Below are 19,214 nucleotides of genomic sequence, written 5' to 3'. Positions count from 1 at the left end.
TCAAATTTTATTTCTGCCGCTTATTAGTTACATTATTCTGGGGGAGCTACTTTATTTTTTAAGATTTTATTTATTTATTTTTAGAGAGAAAGGAGGGAGGAAGAAGGAGAGAAACATCAGTGTGTTAGAGATATATTGATTGTCTGCCTCTCGCATACCCCAGCTGAGAACCTGTGCTGCAACCCAGCCATGTGCCCTAACTGGGAATTGAACCAGCGACCTTTCTGTTCACAGGCCAATACTCAATCCACTGTACCACAACAGCCAGGGCAGGCACTTCTTCCTCTAAGCCCCAGTTACTCTGTAAATTGGGGATGATAATCATGTCATAGGTGAGGGTTAAATGACATGATATGTGTAAAATACTTAGCAGAGTGGTTGGCACATAGTAAACACTCCAATATGTGCCATGGTAAAAAATAATACTCAGCAAACTGGGAACAGAAGAGCAATTCTTCATTCTGGTAATGGATTTGCGTGGTAGGCAGAATAATAGCCCCCCAAATGGCTAAATTTTATATAACACAACACATGGAAAAAAAGAATTGAGATTGAAGATGGAATCTTTGCTATCTTGGATTAACAAAGGCCTTAAATATGATACAAAAAGTAAAAATCATAAATGAAATAAATGAATTGAACTTTATAAAATTTAAAAATTATTGAAGACATGAAGTCAATGAAAAGACAAACCAGAAACTGAGAGATAACATTCACAATCCATCTGACAACCAACTGGTCTCTAAAATAGTTAAAGAATTCTTATATCTCATTGTCATTAAAACATGGAGAAAAGAGTTAAATAGATATTTTACAAAGGAAGATACTCATTTGACCAATAAGCACATTATGGTGACCAACATCATTAGTCACAATGTAAATGTAAATTAGAACCACAATGAGATACCACTAACGACTCCTTAGAATAAGTACATTAAAAAACTGATAAATAGCCCTGGATGGTGTGGCTCCATCGATTGAGCACTGGGCTGTGAACCAAAGGGTTGCTGGTTCGATTCCCAGTCAGAGCACATGCCTGGGTTATGGGCCAGGTCCCCTTTGGGGGCATGTGAGAAGCAACCAATCTCTCACACATGATGTTTCTCTCCCTCTCTGTCTCCCTCCCTTCCCCTTTCTCTAAAAATAAATAAAATCTTTTAAAAAACTGATAAATAAATTTACCATACTAATATGTTAATAATAGAGAAAGTAGGTGCAGATATATATGAGAACTCTGTACTATCCTGACAGCTTTTCTGTAAATCTGAAACTATTCTAAGAAATAAAGTTTTTCTTTTTTAAACTGATAACACCATGCATTGGCAAGGATGTGGACCAACTAGAAATCTAATACACAAAGACAACTGTTAGATCATTTTTTATAAAGTTCAACATTTACTTACCATGTGGCCATCAATTCCAAGTATTTATTATACCTAATGAAAACCTATGTTCACACAAAGACTCGTACAGAAGTGTTTATAGCAGCTTTATTCATAACACCCAAAAACTAGAAACAACCCAAATGTCTATTAACAGATTGATGGATAAATGGATAAATAAATTGTGGTACATATATATACATTGTGACATATGTGATAGTAGTGCTTAGCTGTCTTTAACTTCATTCAAAACAATTTTGTTGGATTGCACTGTGACAGCTGTCATATCAGCGTGCATTTTAAAAAAACTTATCAAAATTGGTGAATTTTGTATAGCCATTTTCATATTGAAAATGGAAGAAGATATGCAACATTTTTGGTGTATTATGCTTTGTTATTTCAATAAAGGTAAAAACAATTGAAACACAAGAAAAAAGACTTGTTCAGCGTATGGAGAAGGTACTGTGACTGATCGAACATGTCAAAAGTGGTTTGCGAAGTTTCTCGGTACTATTGACATTTTGACCAAAAAATTCTTTGCTATGGGCTGTCTTATGTATTGGAAGATATTTAGCAGTACCCCAGGCCTGTACTCATTAGAAGCCAATAGTGGGAGTCAACCAACATATTCAAAACATCCAAATCAATAAAGGTATTAGTGAAAATGAAAAATGTGTCCTTTATTTTATGGAAAAAACTAAATGAACTTCTTGGCCGACCCAATACTTAATGATACCCAATATATACCATGGGATAGCAATAAAAAAGAGTGAACTAATGATATACAAGGTCTGTCCGGAAAAAAACCAGCCATTTGTAATATAACGAGAACAGTGTGCGACATTGCTGTAACCTGGCAGCTAAGGAGAGTAGACTGGAATGCGCATGCATGAACAATGACAACTTTACTGTACTAGTCAGTGGGGGCAGTAGATGCTGTTGAGTGAGCATGTGTACTGTGTGGCTGATGCATTCCAAATGACTGAGCCAGTAGAGCATGAATCTGCATCAAATTTTGGGTTAAGCTTGAACATTCCTCCATGGAAACTATTCGGATGATTCAGAAGGCCGCAGCTATGGGCAACTGGTGATTGGCAGCTGCATCATGACAATGCGCCCGCTCATGCATCACGTCTCATGCAGAGTTTTTGGTGAAACATCAAATCACCCAAGTGTCTCAGCCCCACTACAGCCCAGATTTGCCACCCTGCAACTTCTGGCTTTTCCCAAAACTAAAACGATCTTTGAAAGGGAAGAGATTTTAGACCATCCATAAGATTTGGGAAAACATGACAGGGCAGCTAATGGTGATTGGGAGAACTGTGTGAGGTCCCAAGGTGCTTTCTTTGAAGGGGACTGGGTGTCATTGTCCTATGTACAATGTTTCTTGTGTCTTGTATCTTCTTTAATAGATGTCTCTATTTTTTCATATTACATGGATGGATACTTCCTAGACAGACCTCATATACAAGAACATGGTGAATATCTGAAACTTTATGCTGAGTGATAGAAGACAGACAAAAAAAGAATATATACTTCATGACTCCATTCATAAGAAATTCTAAACCAGATACATTCTAATCCACAGTGACAAAAAGCAGATTAGTGGATGTCTATAACCAGAACTGGTGGACAGGGAAACTGCCTATAGATAGGTTTAAGGGAATGTTTTAGAGCCATGGAAATGCCCTGTATTATGTTTGGGGTGGTCTTATCAAAACCCATCCAACTGTACAACTTTAAATAGGTGTATTTTCATATGTATAAACTATAATTCAATAAGATTGATTTACAAGAGAAGAGGCAAGAAAAGTTTAACAGGCAGTTCATACAATAAAAACTCAGAATTGCCAGGACTTGCAATTGCATTTGGGCTCACCCCAATAATCCAGAATTATCTTCCCATCTCAAGAGCTTTAACCGTATCTACGAAGATACATTTACAGTTTCTAGGGAATAAAACCTGAGATAGTAGCATGGCCCACGACAAACACAGTTCTACATTTTCCCCTTTTATCAATTGTATTACATGATTTGTTATTTAAAAAAGTATTAGGTGTTCGTGATAGAAAATTAGAATTTACAAATAAGCAAAAGAAGAAAATAAAATGATCCATAATCCTACCCCCAGAGATAAGCACTGTTAATGTTCTGGTACCTAGATTTACAGTTTTTTCTCTGTGAACATACATTTACATATAGGTCCCACTAAAGTTTTAAAAATCCAGCTGATAGCACAGCCCTTGATTTCACTTTACAGAAGTACACCTCACAAGTTGGGAAACTCTGCTGTTATTACCATAGAATACCTAAAATGTAGAAATTTATTTAGGGGAAAACTTAGATATCCTTCTATGTCAGATAGGTTAATGTCAGAATGCTCTTTTTGAAATAGGAAGTTAAGTAATATAAAAAATTAGTGGTCATTTGTGAAATGATAGGGGAAAGTATGTAAGAATGCCATTCTCAAGAGAAATACCAGGAGATTTCTCCATTTTCAAAGCTGAGGGTGAACTGGCTCTCTGGAGCTCGTGGCTACAGGCTTTGAATGTGCGTGCGCCAGTGAGAGGCTGCGGCTGTTTGTATTTGGGAGAACGTCCTGTGCATCAGCGGCAGATGGACTGACGGTGGTGATCCATTTGCTCTGCTAACCTTGCCCAGGACCCTGGTGGCAGAGAGTATGCATTTGCCAGAAGTCTGCTGTGATCCAAAGTACAGACAGTAAGCATGGCTTTGACTGCAGTAGTGATGTGCTTTCATCTACCAAACTGGCTCATTCTCCCTCTCTCTCTCTCTCTCTCTTTCAACCATAACAATGAATGAAAATTAAATACTCAAAACAATTTGCTTCACTTTAAGCTGTGGAATAAATAAGCCAACACCAGTAGGATTTATGTCATGAGCAAATAGGAAACAAATGAGTAATTCCCTTCCCTTCCTAATGTAAATTTCTAGGTCTTGCATCTTTAAGTCTCAAGTTTCACTTCTTTGACTACTTCTACTTATAGTCATCTTCCCTTTCTGAACAGTAGTACTTGTTTCTAAACCATTCTTACTATGCTTTGGGGAAAAAAGAAAAAGAAAGAGAAAGAGAGACAGAGGCAGAGACTCGTCAGGGTTTCCCTTTGCAATCTCCAGCCACAGAACACGGAAACCTCAGACCCACAGAACACCAGGCCTCACACATGAAACAGAAAGCAACTAAAAAGAAAGTTTATTTTAAAAACGGTTGATCCACCAAGAAGAGGGTAACTGGATTGTTCAGCCAGGTATTGTGGGGAGCGAAAATCGGATTTTAAATGGGTTGTGGAATAAATATTAAAAATTGGGTTTGGGAGTATAAATTCTTAACACTGAAGACTGTAGTTTTGCATGGCTGGATTTGTCAGCAGGGTAACTTAAAAGTCGGGTGGTTATTCTGGCCTAGTGGGGCTTCGTTAGGTTCCTTGGAATTGCTGTGTAAATGTACATTAAGTGAAGAAGGGTGCATTTGTGTTTACTATGAGACAAAGTGAGGGAAAGAGCTTTGAAAATACTTTTTGGGCTTATAGGAAGGAAACCTACTTTTGATCCTAAAACTGCTGTTAGAATCACAAAAGGTGAGCTAAAAGGGCCTGGGGCTACTACTGAGGCCTTTCAATCTCCGCAAGAATTTTTAAAACATACAATCCCTGAATATTTAGTCAGGAGCACTGACCTCTTTTTCCTTAGGCTGTCAGATTTTTTTTAAAAATGACAACAGCCAACACAATAGCCAGCAGATGGAAATGACCTCCTTTTGCAGGGGCACCAAATATTCCCTGTAAAAAGTTTCAAAGGTCTGCTAAGTATGTAAATATGTAGGGGCTTCAAATGTTCTTTGTAAAAAGTAGCAAGGACTTGCTAAAAAGCCTTGAAGAGAGGAATGTAGGAAGGAGTGTAGCAATTGGTGATTTACAAGCTAAAAGGACCTCAGCCTCTATCACCGTCCATTTACTTGTGTCTGGTTTATAACATTTGTGAAGGTTGTGCTTTGCAGAATGTCTACCTCTTTGAAGATAGATTGCTTTGCAGGGAGTTCGTCCCTGACTGAAGAGCTCTGCTGCCACTGGAGATAACCTTATAGCCTTGCGAATTTCTGTTCCTGTTACTGCCAAGACATTCCTACAGTCCTGCCCAGCCCCCTCTTCCTAAGGCTGTTTCCCGCCAGAGAAGAAACAAAGGGGGCCTCATCAGTATAAAAACCCAGTGTTTTAGACTCCATTATAGGTTGGAACATGTTAGAGACCAGCTCAGGGTCTGCCCAACTCCTGGCCATTATTAAAAACCTTTGCTTACTTTACACACCGCTTCAGAGTGTTCAATCTCGCCTATGTAGCCATAACACTTTGAACAACAAATATATAGGTCATATAATAGAGTTGCTTCTTACTGGTCACATCACATAATAACTTTGCAACTGATTGGTTAATTCTTGCTACCAGAAATCCTTGTATACAAGCATAGGCACCTGATTTTTTAAAAAGTCACTTTGGAGCAAAAAGGATAGGTAATTACTATTATTATTTTTTGTAAATCAATCAAAATTATATCTACTTTATAGTCAGATGGGAAAAAAGTGTATTTATTTGGTGTGCCGCATAGTTTTAGTAATTAGTTTATGTGTGCCATGAGATGAAAAAGGTTGAAAAACACTGATCTAGAGAGAAATGAAAGAACCCACTATTATAGGACACCTATTGTTAATAGTCTTTATGTACTTAATCTCAATGAATTCTTAAACCCTGGTATAGAGGAGTAGAAAATGTGGTGAAGAGAGGTTAACTGACATGCTTCAGGTCTACAGAAGTGAGATGGAATAGGTCTCCCATCATTGTTCCCTTAATAGTTCAGCGTGCTTCTATAATACTAATTGTATTAGTCTGCTCGGGCTGCCATAACAAAAAACTACCGACTGCTGGCTTAACCAACAGTTCTGTAGGCTTGAAGTCCAAGATCAAAGTGCCGGGTCTGGTTTCTCCTGAGGCCGCTGTCCTTGAATTGCAGATGTCTGCCTTCTCACTGCCTCTCCTTTGAGCTTGCATCTCTGGGGTCTCTGTGTGTACAAATCTCATTGTCTTGTTAAGGACAGTGGTCAGATTGGATTAGGGCTCACTCTAACAGCCTCATTTTAACCCAATTACCTCTCCAAGGCCCTATCTCGAAGTACAGTCATGTCCTGAGAGAGTTAGGGCTTCAACAGATTTGGGGGAACCATACTCCCACCACAACACTAATATTAACAGTGATATGTGAGATTTCTGGAGTCTATTGAAAATCTAAGAACATTCTCATCTAGAGCTTTTTTTACTAGAAAGGAATATAGATAGCACCGCAACCACTTTCCCATTTAATCTGCACAACAGTCTGAGGAGATGGGTATTATTCATGCCAGTGTTTCAGATAAAGAAAGCAAGACTACAAGAGTGAGGATCTGAATTCAGAATCTCAATGTCAAAGCTCACACACACTTTTGTGTGCTTCCCCTCTGTTCCTATTATATATGACTTTTCTCTCCTTTCATCCATAAGTTGTGGGATGAATCCACAGATGTGAGTTACATAGATCCTGAGAAACTTCAGGTTTCAAAGGAGTGCGTGTAAACATTTGGAATAAAATGTCCATTTTTAGGATTATTATGGTTCTAAATATTATTTTCCACAGTACAAATGTAGGAAAAGGACTTCTTCCATGCAATTCAATTATTCACTGAACAGCTTCGTTCAGAAAACGTAGCCATGATTCGGGGGAGCAAACTCATCACAACCCTGTCCTTTGTGCCAGTGAGTAATGCAGAGTGGACTTCTTGAGATTCAGACTATGGGTTGGTTGTATTCTCAAGAACAATTAATAACTAGTCAATTATCTTTGGCTTGGTTCTCTGGTCTGGTCACAGACTTTCTCTCAGTGGGTAGAAAGAATACTACCTGTAGCCAAAATGAATATGAAATTTTAGCATCTTCAAAATCAGCTGAAATTCCTCCCTGATGGCACATGTAGCAATTTTAATTGATCATTTTAGTGGACAAAGTAACTGCATGGTCAACTCAGGAACTAATTTATTCTGTTCATAACTGAATATAAGGAACTTAGATCCTTCCTCTATCTCCTTCCTCTTTTCTCTGTTCTCTCTTAAACTCTGACCCAGTCACTGGAGGAATGATTCCCCTTTTTAGGGAGAGTAGAAAGGAAGGGGAAAAACTATAGCATTCACTAAATACTGAGTGCTTTCTGTGTATGAGTCAAAGACTCCCAGCTTATCAGTGGTACAACTGACATTCGCATTCAGTCCTGATGCCAAAAAAGGCACTCATGTGCCGCCCCATCTTGGCTCTCAAGCCCCTCCACACAGCCCCATCCTTGTGCTGCTTCCTCTGTCTGGAAACAGCCTTTCCCCTTTACTGCCTGGCAGGCTTTGATTTCCTTCAACAACAATGCAGAAGTCACTTCTTCTAGGCAGAATTAAATATCCCTTCTCTAGGGTTACCCTAGAACACTGACCTTCAAACTTTTATTGACCTCAACTCACAATAAGAAATACATTTTAGCCCTGACCAGGTAGCTCAGTTGGTTAGAGCATCATCCCCATTCGCCAAGGTTGAGGGTTCCATCCCTGGTCAGGGCACATACAGGAGTCAACCAATGAATCCACAGGCAAATGGAACCACAGATTGATGTTTCTCTCTTTCTTCCCTTCCTCTTTCTTTCTAAAACCAATAATTTTTTTTAAAAGATGCAAAACAACAAATGTTGAATGTTATGTAGTGCATGCTTGCTGTGTGTGGGGAAAAAAAAGAATTAGTTCAAAAGTGACTGTGGTTGCTGCCTGACAGTTTTTTATTGTTTTGTTAGTTTTACAGAATGAGGCGCCATTTTACAGAAAGAAGAAGCCAATATTAGGATCATCTTTGACCCATCCATTTGGAGATAATACCATCTATTGAGCTATAGAAGGGGTGGAAAGCTTTTATTCAGAACAAGTAAGTATACTAGAAATAAAAGCTGCCTGGTTACGTAGTATGCTACCAAATATTGATGATACTGAATGGAAAATCAATTCATGCATTCCCCTGACCAGTTATATGTAGAATTCCCAATAAATATTCTTTTGTGGTTTTGAGAATTCAGTTACAAACATGGCAGCTGATAATAAAAGGCAGAACTACAGATAGGATAGGACTTACACCAAGAGCTACCAGGTGTATGTTTTAAAATACTGGTTCCCTGTCATCACCTATTAGGCATATCCTCCCAGCCAGACAGCAGAGAGCTATCTCTCTCAAGTGCAATGTGAAGAAACATGGCATAGATCTAAATGACAACCAAAATGTAAGTCTTTGATTACTGGGTATAGACCTTTGCTATCCAATGTAGTAGCCATTAGCCATGTGTCTACTGAAATATGAATTTAAATAAATAACAATTAAATAAAATTTAAAATTCAGTTGCACAGGTACACTAGATACATTTCAAGTGCTCAATAGCCACATGTGGCTAATGGCTACTCTATTGGACAGCAGAAATACAGAACATGTTTATCATCTCAGAAATTTCTACTGTACAGTGCTGGTGTAGACAGAGATATTCTGATAAGAATAAGAAAGAAAGGAAAGAAAGGAAAGAAAGAAAGAAAGAAAGAAAGAAAGAAAGAAAGAAAGAAGGAAAGAAGGAAAGAAGGAAAGAAGGAAAGAAGGAAAGAAGGAAAGAAAGAAAGAAGAGAAAGAAAGAAAGAAGAAGAAAGAAAGAAAGAAAGAAAGAAAGAAAGAAAGAAAGAAAGAAAGAAAGAAAGAAAGAAAGAAAGAAAAAAGGAAAGGAAGGGAGGGAGGAAGGAAGGAAGGAAAGGAAGGGAGGAAGGAAAGGAAGGAAAAGGAAGGAAGGAAGGAAAGGAAGGAAGGAAGGAAGGAAAGATGGGAAGGAAAAGGAAGGATGGAAGGAAAGGAAGGAAGGAAGGGAGGAAGGAAGGAAGGAAGGAAGGAAGAAAGGAAGAAAGAATGAAAGGAAGGAAGGAAGGATGGAAGGAAAGGAAGGAAGGAAGGAAGGAAAGGAAGGAAGGAAGGAAGAAAAAGAAAGAAAGAAAAAAGGAAAGGAAGGGAGGGAGGAAGGAAGGAAGGAAGGAAAGGAAGGAAGGAAGGAAAGGAAGGAAAAGGAAGGAAGGAAGGAAAGGAAGGAAGGAAGGAAAGGAAGGAAGGAAGGAAGGAAAGATGGGAAGGAAAAGGAAGGATGGAAGGAAAGGAAGGAAGGGAGGAAGGAAGGAAGGAAGGAAGGAAGAAAGAATGAAAGGAAGGAAGGAAGGATGGAAGGAAAGGAAGGAAGAAAGGAAGAAAAAGAAAGAAAGAAAAGGAAGGAAAGAAGAAAGAATTGAATAAGCAGCATTATTTTCACCTAACTACTTAAGAGAGCAGTATGGTAGCCCACATACAGGAAGATACATCATGGTTAGTAATAAGAACATCTTCACCTAATACAGGAGACTAATGAACAACACAAATAAATGAACAAAATTGAACCAGAGGCATGTAAACAAGGAACAGAGTAACAGTTACCAGGGGGTGGGAGGCAGGGAGAGAAGGGGCGTGAGTAGAAGAAGGGTTTAGTAAAGGAACTAGTATAAGTAACCTATGGACATGGACAATGGGGTGAGGATTGACTGTGGAAGAGGGGAGAGGTGGGTGGGGGAGCAATGTGGGAAAAACTGGGACAACTGTAATAGAAAAATGATAAAAATAAATTTAAAGAAAAGAACACCTTATAGTTATATAGCAGTACACTTTTCAAATTTTAAAACATTTCAATATATGTGAATTTATTCAATATTTTTCATGAGTCTTTTAAATAGTTAAAGTCAACATCTTAGTTTTACAGCTGAAGAAAGGAAGCCTCAAAAAGGCTAGTCTTATAACCTTGTGGAGGTCTCTAGGCCTTCCTGAGGGGACATTTCTTCAGTTGTAAAATGAAGACTGTGACTAGATCCAGACTTAGAGGTCATTTCCATATGAAGGATGTGGAAGCCAGAGAACAGATGAAAGCTCAGAGGGAGAGAGATGAGACTTGCTGACAGGACACAGGCAGGGATGTGGTAACATTCCCGCTGAGGTTAGTAGTAGAGATTTGTGACAGAGAGAAAGGTAAGCTGGGGTGCGGTCCTCAGGGTCGCAGTGTCTGATGGTGCACTTCAGACCAGAGGGGCCTCAGGTCCTTCAGGAGGAGCATATGCTCTTGGATGAGTCAAGAAAACCAGGAGCAGCCTAGTTCAGGAAGGAAACTAGTGTAGACAGTGTCTCCGAGTGAAAAACCAGGGCGGTATTTCACTGAGCTCTCACGGACTGGCTGGGTACAGCGTGGTCTGCGCCTGAGAGGTAGAACTTGGAGAACCAGATGCTGAAATGCTGGAGCTTCCCCAGGGACTGTAAGAGGTGAGAGGACTTGAGGTGGATATGACAACTGTTCTGCAGTGATACTCTTCAGAAAAGACCAAATTCTATGGGAGATAAAAATCTGCTTCTCCTTTGAGTGGCAACAGTCGAATAATGCCTAAAAATAGTGGCTAATATGTATTGAGCTATTACTTTGTATAAAATACCACACATGAATTCTCATAACAATTTCGTAAGTTAAATACTGTTCTCAGCACCATTGTACAGATAAGGAACGGTGTGGAGCTTGTTCTTACTGCTTTGTGGGGCCTTGTTGAATTATCGTGGCTTTTGTTACTCAGTGGACATACATTATTAGCTTGAAATCAGCCATGGTGGGAATATTTATAACATGAAGACTGGTAAGTGCTACAAGTTAGGGCCTTTACCCCCAGAGAGTCAATGTGCTCAACATTTAGCAGCACAGCACTGAAATAGCCTCAAAGAGGCTTTGCAACTTGCCAAGGTTACACAGATGGTACCAAGAGGCAGATCCCAGGCCTGTCTCATTACTCTAATGCCCGTTATGGCTTCATTGGGGACCCTCTGATATTGGGGAAATGAGATCATTCACCTTACTTCACTACCAAAGAAAAACCATCTTGCTCACCAAGGGGCTGGGGATAAGGGGCTCTGCAGAGCTTTTCTTGAAGGCCTGGAATTCAAGCATTTGCTATCTCCATAACTCAACATGGCTCTAAAGGAGAAAATTCATGACCCTAATGCTCTGGCAACATGACACCCATATTTTATATAAATGAATAAATATGTATATATTTCCTCAACTCCTCAGTGAATTTCATTAAGGAGAACAGTCAAGCCCTCATTCAAAGGATGGGAATGACTGTTATAAAGGAAGTTGCAGATGAGCTCTTTGTATGGAATGTTCTGAATTCTGAAGAAGTAAATGTCATTTGCTGCGAGAAGGTCGAGCAGGATGCTGCAAGAGGGATCATTCACATGATTTTGAAGAAGGGTTCAGAAGCCTGTGACCTCTTTCTTAAATCCCTTGAAAAGTGGAACTATCCTCTGTTTCAGGACTTAAATGGACAAAGTAAGTATTAATTTGTTTGTGTTTGTTCCACAAATAGACTAAACCATGATGAAAGTCCATAATCCCCAGGACAGAGCCTCTGATCTCCTCCCTTTTCATCTCACTGGGAGATAGACTTTGACCATGGTAAGGAAAAGCTCAGGCACTCTCAGAAAAAAACTCCCATTACATAGCTTGATGGTGAAGCCACCAGGTAACTTGAGTCAGGGAACAGATGATTTCGATTAGCCTGACCTCAGAGTCAAACTAGACAATGGAGGACCTAAGAAGTCCATGCAGTAGTGGTTCTTAACATTCCTTAGTCTGATGAGTGACCCAGCTGACTACCTACTCCATCATATAAGCACCGCGGTAAAGCGAGGCTGACTGACTCAAGAAGCGTGATTCTGCTTTTCATGAAATATTCATTTAGCTTTTATTTCTTTAAGTTGGTAAATTATTTCATGACAGATTTTAATCAAGGTTAAGGTTTGATCTGCAGAAAGTTACCCCTAACCATCATTCTCGGCCATCTCCCCATTATTCTCAGGCCCTTTTCTTTACCAAAACACAGGCTCCTCCCATTCCCAATCAGCTGCTACAAGATTTAGTGGTGGAAAGGAGGAAACAGAAGGGAAAAGGGTGACAGGGAAAAGCAGGAGTAAATATTTGGAACTGCTTGTGTTAGCTGAGAACTGAGGAAGGAAATTAAAATCAGTGAAAGATTCTCAGCACTACTCCCCCTTTGTCGTTCTGAACTCTAGGTTTTGGGGAGACACAGAACTGGATCCTCTTTTAACCTCACCTCTTCTCTAACAGGTCTTTTTCATCAGATCTCAGAAGGAGACTTAGATGATCTGGCTCAGGATTTAAAAGATTTATACCATTCCCCATCTTTTCTGAACTTCTACCCCCTGGGCGAAGATATTGACATTATTTTTAATTTGAAAAGCACCTTCACAGAACCTGTTCTATGGGGGAAGGACCAGCACCATCGCCGTCTGGAGCAGCTGACCCTGAGTGGTCTGCTGGGCACTCTGCAGAGCCCCTGCATCATTGAGGGGGAATCAGGCAAAGGCAAGTCCACTCTGCTACAGCGAGTGGCCATGCTCTGGGCCTCTGGGAAGTGCCGGGCTCTTACCAACTTCAAACTAGTCTTCTTTCTCCGTCTGAGCAGGGCCCAGGGGGGCCTCTTTGAAACCCTGTGTGATCAGCTCCTGGATATACCAGCCACTATCCGAAGGCAGACGTTCATGGCCATGCTGCTGAAACTGCGCCAGAGGGTTCTTTTTCTCCTTGATGGCTACAATGAATTCAAGGCCCAGAACTGCCCAGAAATCGAAGCCCTGATAAAGGAAAACCACCGCTTCAAGAATATGATCATGGTCACCACCACCACTGAGTGCCTGAGGCACATTAGGCAGTTCGGGGCCCTGATTGCCGAGGTGGGGGATATGACGGAGGAGAGCGCCCAGGCTCTCATCAGGGAGGTGCTGATAACGGAGCTTGCTGAAGGCTTGGTGCTCCAAATCCAGAAATCCAGGTGCTTGAGGAAGCTGATGAAGACCCCACTCTTTGTGGTCATCACGTGTGCGATCCAGATGGGGGAAAGTGCGTTCCACTCTCACACGCAAACAACACTGTTCCGCACCTTCTATGACCTGCTGATACATAAAAACAAGCACAGACATAAAGGGGTAGCTGCAGATGACTTCACGCGGAGCCTGGACCACTGTGGGGACCTAGCTCTGGAAGGCGTGTTCAACCACAGGTTTGACTTTGAACCAGAGGACATGTCCAGTGTGAACGAGGCTGTCCTCCTGACAACTGGACTCCTCTGCAAATACACAGCTCAACGGTTCAAGCCAAAGTATACATTTTTTCATAAGTCATTCCAGGAGTACGTAGCAGGACGCAGACTCAGCAGTTTATTGGTGTCTCGGGAGCCAGAGGAGGTGGCCAAAGGGAACAGTCATTTGCAGAAAATGGTTTTCATTTCAGACATTACATCCAAGTATAGCAACCTGCTCCTGTACACATGTGGGTCATCTGCCGAAGCCACCAGGACTGTTCTGAAACACCTTGCAGCTGTATATCAACATGGCAGCCTCCTTGGGCTTCCCATCACCAAGAAGCCTCTCCAGAGGCAGGAATCTATGAAAAATGTGAAAAACACTACTGTGCAAGAAATTCTGAAGGCCACAAACATCAGTTCCTTTACAGAGTATGGCATCAATTTATTTCACGAGAGTGTATCCCAGTCAGACCTGAGTGAAGAATTTGAATCTTTCTTTCGTGGTAAAAGCTTATATATCAACTCAGAGAACATCCCTGGTTACTTATTTGACTTCTTTGAACACTTGCCTAACTGTGTAAGTGCTCTGGACTTCATTAAACTGGACTTCTACGGGGGAGCCACTACTTCGTGGAACAAGACCACAGAGGACACGAGCAGGACCCATAGGGACGAGTCCTCTGGAACCTACATTCCCAGCAGGGCTGTGTCTTTGTTCTTCAACTGGAAGCAGGAATTCAAGACACTGGACGTCACACTCCGGGATTTCAGCAAGTTGAATAAGCAAGATATCAAATATCTGGGAAAGATATTCAGCTCTGCTACGAACCTCAGGCTGTACATCAAGAGATGCGCAGGCATAGCTGGAAGCCTCAGTTTGCTGCTCAGCACATGTAAGAACATTCATTCCCTCAGCATGGAAGCCAGTCCCCTCACCATAGAAGATGAGCAGCACATCGCTTCTGTGACGAACCTGAAAACCTTGAGTATTCACAACCTGCAGACTCAACGACTGCCAGGTATTGTAAACATCAGCAGCTGAAGCTACCATTGAACCTGGCTAAGTACTGTGGAAATATTAGATATCACATAGTTTTGCTTTAAATTTTCTAACAATTTCTACCAGGTGTCAGGACTTGGGAGGGAGGTGGGAAGGCTGGAGGGGATCCATGTGGGGGGAAAGCTATCAGATTGAGAGGCCGTGGGGAGGATTTCCAGAGCTGAAGCTATATAGTTTGATTGAATAGCTATATAATTTATATAGCAGTGTGTGTTTGTACGTGTATGTATGTGTTTCATGTACTCACAACTATAAACCTACTTTCATCCCACCCTGTATAGGGTTAAGCTCTCATCTTCAGCAAACTCTCCCCTCTCTCAGCATCTCCATCCCCTCCCAGCATCCACTGCTTCCCTGCCAGTGGCTCCCCTTCCCCCCTTTAAGTCTGGGAGGAAATCCAGTCTGTAAACTGATCACCTGCAGGAGCTAGTGGCTAATTGTGTTATTAGATTCTTATCTAGGACCTTACACAACAAACCCAGCCCCAGCCGAGCTCCATCACCACCCCAAGTATTGGTCATTTTGAAAAAAGATTTTGGGAACAGATTTTGTTTAACATGAATTTCAGACTCAGACCCACATATACAGGGGCGATCGTTTTGGGTAAAGGGGAGTTTTTCCCAAATTCAAAATAACACTAAAAATGAGTGTCTGCTCTAGCTGTGTGGATCAGCCCTGGTGCGAGGAGCAGGGGCTGCTGTGTGGTGTGGAGCCTTGGCCTGCAGGAGCCTCACCCTTTCTGACTGTAATCTGAGATTAGTTTTCATTCACGTGTAATTTCCCATTGTGTGCTGCCTCACTTGTCACCCGAAGAGGAACTTTTCTGTGATTTAAGAATCTAGCATCTTTTGTACAGATAATTTTTGCAACCTCCTACTCAATGCAGGAATCCCTTCTGTGAGATTCTAGAGAGTCACTCAGATGTTATTAGACTACGTTCTGTGTCAGGAAGCTCACTATCTCCTCTTGATAGCTATTCCTTTGTAATGATCATGCACACAGGTCACTTATGTGCTGACTTGGCCTGCATAGTGTTTCGAATTTTCTTTTTAATATTTGCCAATATTTTGTTCCTAATTTAAAATTTTTTAAATTTATTTTTTTATTTTTAAAAAGATTTTATTTACTTATCTTTAGAGAGAGGGGAAGGCAGGGAGAAAGAGAGGGAAAGAAACATCAATGTGCGGTTGCCTCTCATGCGCCCCAAACTGGGGACCTGTCTTTGCAACCCAGGCACGTGCCCTGACTGGAAACTGAACCAGCAACCCTGTGGTTTGCAGGTCAGTGCTCAATCCACTGAGCCACACCAGCCAGGACTAATTTATTTTTTGAGTAATAGATTCACACGGTCCAAATTATAACACAATCTACAGTGAAAAGCATCCTTCCCTTCCTATCTGCTATCCATGACTCTTCTTCTTGAAGGAGCTGTTGCCAGCATTTTGAAATTAGGAGATATCATGTGAAAATACAGGTTTTTCACTTCTCTTGAAAATCGTTGATTTGACAACTGGGGTCCATATTCCCATCTGGCAACTATTTATTAGAGTCTTATGATCTGCTCCTATGCTCTTTGGACAAGACACAAAATCTCTAGTTAGGCACAGAGCTCACCTGTTCTACTTCTCATAGCAACATTATCTCCCTGGCCCTTTTTGACATTTGAGTTTGTAATCAGTGCTTATTCTTTCTTATGGCTAAAATACAGTTCCCTGTCATTTATATCCAAGGTTGGTTTCTATTTTTTCCCTCCCACTCTTTTCAGAATTCTCCTACTTGGCTCTTTTTTATTCCTGCGTAGTATTCCATTGTATGGATGTACCACAGTTTATCCAATCACTAATGAAAGACCTGTAGGTTATTTCTAGTTTGGGCAATTATGAATAGAGCTACCATAAACATTCTTATGCAGGTTTTTGTGTGAAAATAAGCTTTCAATTAACTTGGGATTGCTGAGCTATATGACAAATGCTTGTTTAACTTCTAGAGAAACTTCCAAACTATTTTCCAGCTTGTACCATTTTACATTTCCAATAGCAATATATGAGAGCTTTAGTTGCTCTGCATTCTCAATAGCATTTGGTATTCTGTATCTTTCTATTTTCACCATTCTACAATAAGAACAAAACTGACAATATTAATGCTGATGAGGATGTGGAGCAATAGGATTTCTGTATGTAGTATTATCTTATCACAGTTGGCTGATAAAGTTGAAAACTTGGCATGTGATGATTTGCCAACTATAGATCCTATTTGGTGAAGAGTCTGTTCAAGTTTTTACACATCTTTTAGTTAGGTTATCTGTTCTCTTAATGTTGAATTTTTAGTGTTTTTTTATATATTCTGGATACAAGTCCTTTGTCATTCAAATCCACAAGTGATTTGAAAATATTTTCTCCCAATGTTTAGCTAGTCTTTTCATTCTCTTAACAGTGTTTTTCATAGAACAAAAGTTTAAAATTTCATTGCAGTCCACTTTTTCTTTTGTGAATCATGTTTTTGGTGTCATACCTAACCCCAGGTCATGAAGATTTTATCCTATCTGTTCATTTTAAAGTTTTATGCTTTACATTTAGACCTGTGATCCATTTTGAGTTAAAATTTGTATAAGATGTGAAGTTTATATCAAGGTTTATTTTTCTTGCATATGGATATTCAGTTTTCTATTTATTGAAATGGCTATTCTTTTGTGCCTTTGTAAATTTATCAATATTATTGATTTTTTTTAAAGATACAACTTTTTAAGCTGATTTTTTTCTTATTGTTTATCTGCTTGCAATTTTTATTGATTTATGCTCTGATCTTAATTTCTTCCCTTCTTGCATTGGGTTTATTTTGCTCTTTTTCTCTAGGTTTTTAAATAGTAAACTGTTTAGATACTATTAAGTATCTGATACCTTTCCTTATTTCTAATATAAGAATTCAATACTATAAATCTCCCTCTAAGTAGTCTGTTGTTGCAGATTTTGATATTAAATTTTTATTTCTGTATTTTTCAAGTTGAATCTTCCCTGAGACTTCCTATTGGATCATGCATATTTAGAAGTGTGTTGTTTCATTTCCAAGTGTTTGGACATTTCCCTGTTACTTTTCTGTTACTGTTTTCCCGTCTGGTTCCATTATATCTGGAGAACATGCTTTTAGCTATGGAAGATGCCCATTTCTGACCAAAAAACATAAATTTTTATGCCACTTTCATGAGCATTTCTGGCCCGTGGTGACAATTAAGATATCTTAATTGGTAATAGAAATTTAGTAAATGACAGCTGAACACAGTCCAATTTATTTTCTTTTGGCAGGTGGTCTGACTGACAGCTTGGGAAATTTGAAGAACCTTATGAAGCTTATACTGGATAACATTAAGATGAATGAGGAAGATGCTATAAAACTAGGTTAGTTTTTTTCTAATTTTTTAAATTAATGTAAGTTTGATAATAAGAAGAGTTAACTCAAGACTCTGACACTGGTTGTGTCTACTCAAGGCAAAGATGCCTTTATGTATTTGTGACCACACGGGTTTTCCTAGACATTTTCTCCATTCCCATTCCAATCCTTCACCACCATTTTATGTAAATTGTATGTCACTAAATTGTAACCCTTTTGAGAACTGAAGCCATGATCTGTTTTATCTTCCTGGCTGATTGACTCTGCTTGTATTTAGAGCATAGAAACAAAGTAAATGTTTAAACTGTGGTTTCATAATTAAATAAAACTTCATAAATTATTGGCTACATTGACACTTAAAGCATGTAAACAATATTAAAAACTTTATATGGTGGTTTTATAATTAAATAAAACTTAAAAAATGGAATGCAACAAGGATAAATGGGGATCAAGAAAACTTCAAAAACATAAGCAGAACATATGTGTTTCCTTCCAGGGCAGGGAGGTTTCCTGTTGAAGCTGTTTTTCAACAGCTTTTTGGGGGAGGAAATTGTTTTTTCTTTATTTTATTGGCTCTTTCCCTGCCCTGTTTGAAACCTCAGCTAAATGCTCCTCAGCCATGTTCTTTTTTATTCTGCTTGTATAAAGACAATCCTATCCTATAATTAAAACATGATTGACTTTTTTTTCATTTTATAGCCTACATGAGAATAATCAAATCAATTCAGTGTTCAGCAAACATTTATTGCATGCCTATGAGTTATACAGAATACCGGAGCCTGAAGAGGCCTGGGAGTATCTAGTTTCTGTGGAGGTCACTTTATTGCCGCTAGAACCAAGAACGGTTTATTGACTTGTCCGAGTCTCACCAATTGGTAAAAAGGGTACAAAACTCCTACCTGAGAAAATCTGGTTTTATTATTAAAGAATCGAAGTCTGGGCTTGAATAAACCAATCTAAATTTGCTATTCATGAGAGAGTAACTGTGCGACAGGTCAGAACTATATCAGGCACTTTCACATACTATTCATTGAATCCTTACAATAGTCCTAGTACATAGGTATAATTATTCCTAAAACCACAGCTAAAAGGTTGAATAACTTGCCCACGTTTGCACCGTTATTAAGTA

At 39.6% G+C, this 19,214-nt stretch overlaps 1 protein-coding gene across 3 annotated transcripts in view; it reads left to right on the top strand.

Annotated features, from left to right (window-relative positions):
• Positions 1-3,839: 3,839 nt before the first annotated feature.
• Positions 3,840-19,214, top strand: part of NLRC4 (NLR family CARD domain containing 4) — a 32,795-nt gene continuing 17,420 nt past the window's right edge. For all 3 annotated transcript variants that reach the window (XM_090281111.1, XM_090281110.1, XM_090281112.1), the window contains exons 1-6: positions 3,840-4,103; positions 4,521-4,651; positions 8,253-8,380; positions 11,607-11,867; positions 12,666-14,660; positions 18,001-18,093. In XM_090281111.1, coding sequence (XP_090137237.1) covers position 8,380; positions 11,607-11,867; positions 12,666-14,660; positions 18,001-18,093 — 2,350 coding nt within the window. In that variant the 5' untranslated portion in view covers positions 3,840-4,103; positions 4,521-4,651; positions 8,253-8,379. The remainder of the gene's footprint in view (positions 4,104-4,520; positions 4,652-8,252; positions 8,381-11,606; positions 11,868-12,665; positions 14,661-18,000; positions 18,094-19,214) is intronic.

This window comes from Furipterus horrens, unplaced genomic scaffold (assembly GCF_987537825.1).
Source record: "Furipterus horrens unplaced genomic scaffold, mFurHor1.1.pri manual_scaffold_6, whole genome shotgun sequence".
Lineage (NCBI taxonomy): Eukaryota > Metazoa > Chordata > Mammalia > Chiroptera > Furipteridae > Furipterus > Furipterus horrens.
Note: the sequence above shows the minus strand (reverse complement) of the source record. Positions and strands in the feature narration are given on the sequence as shown.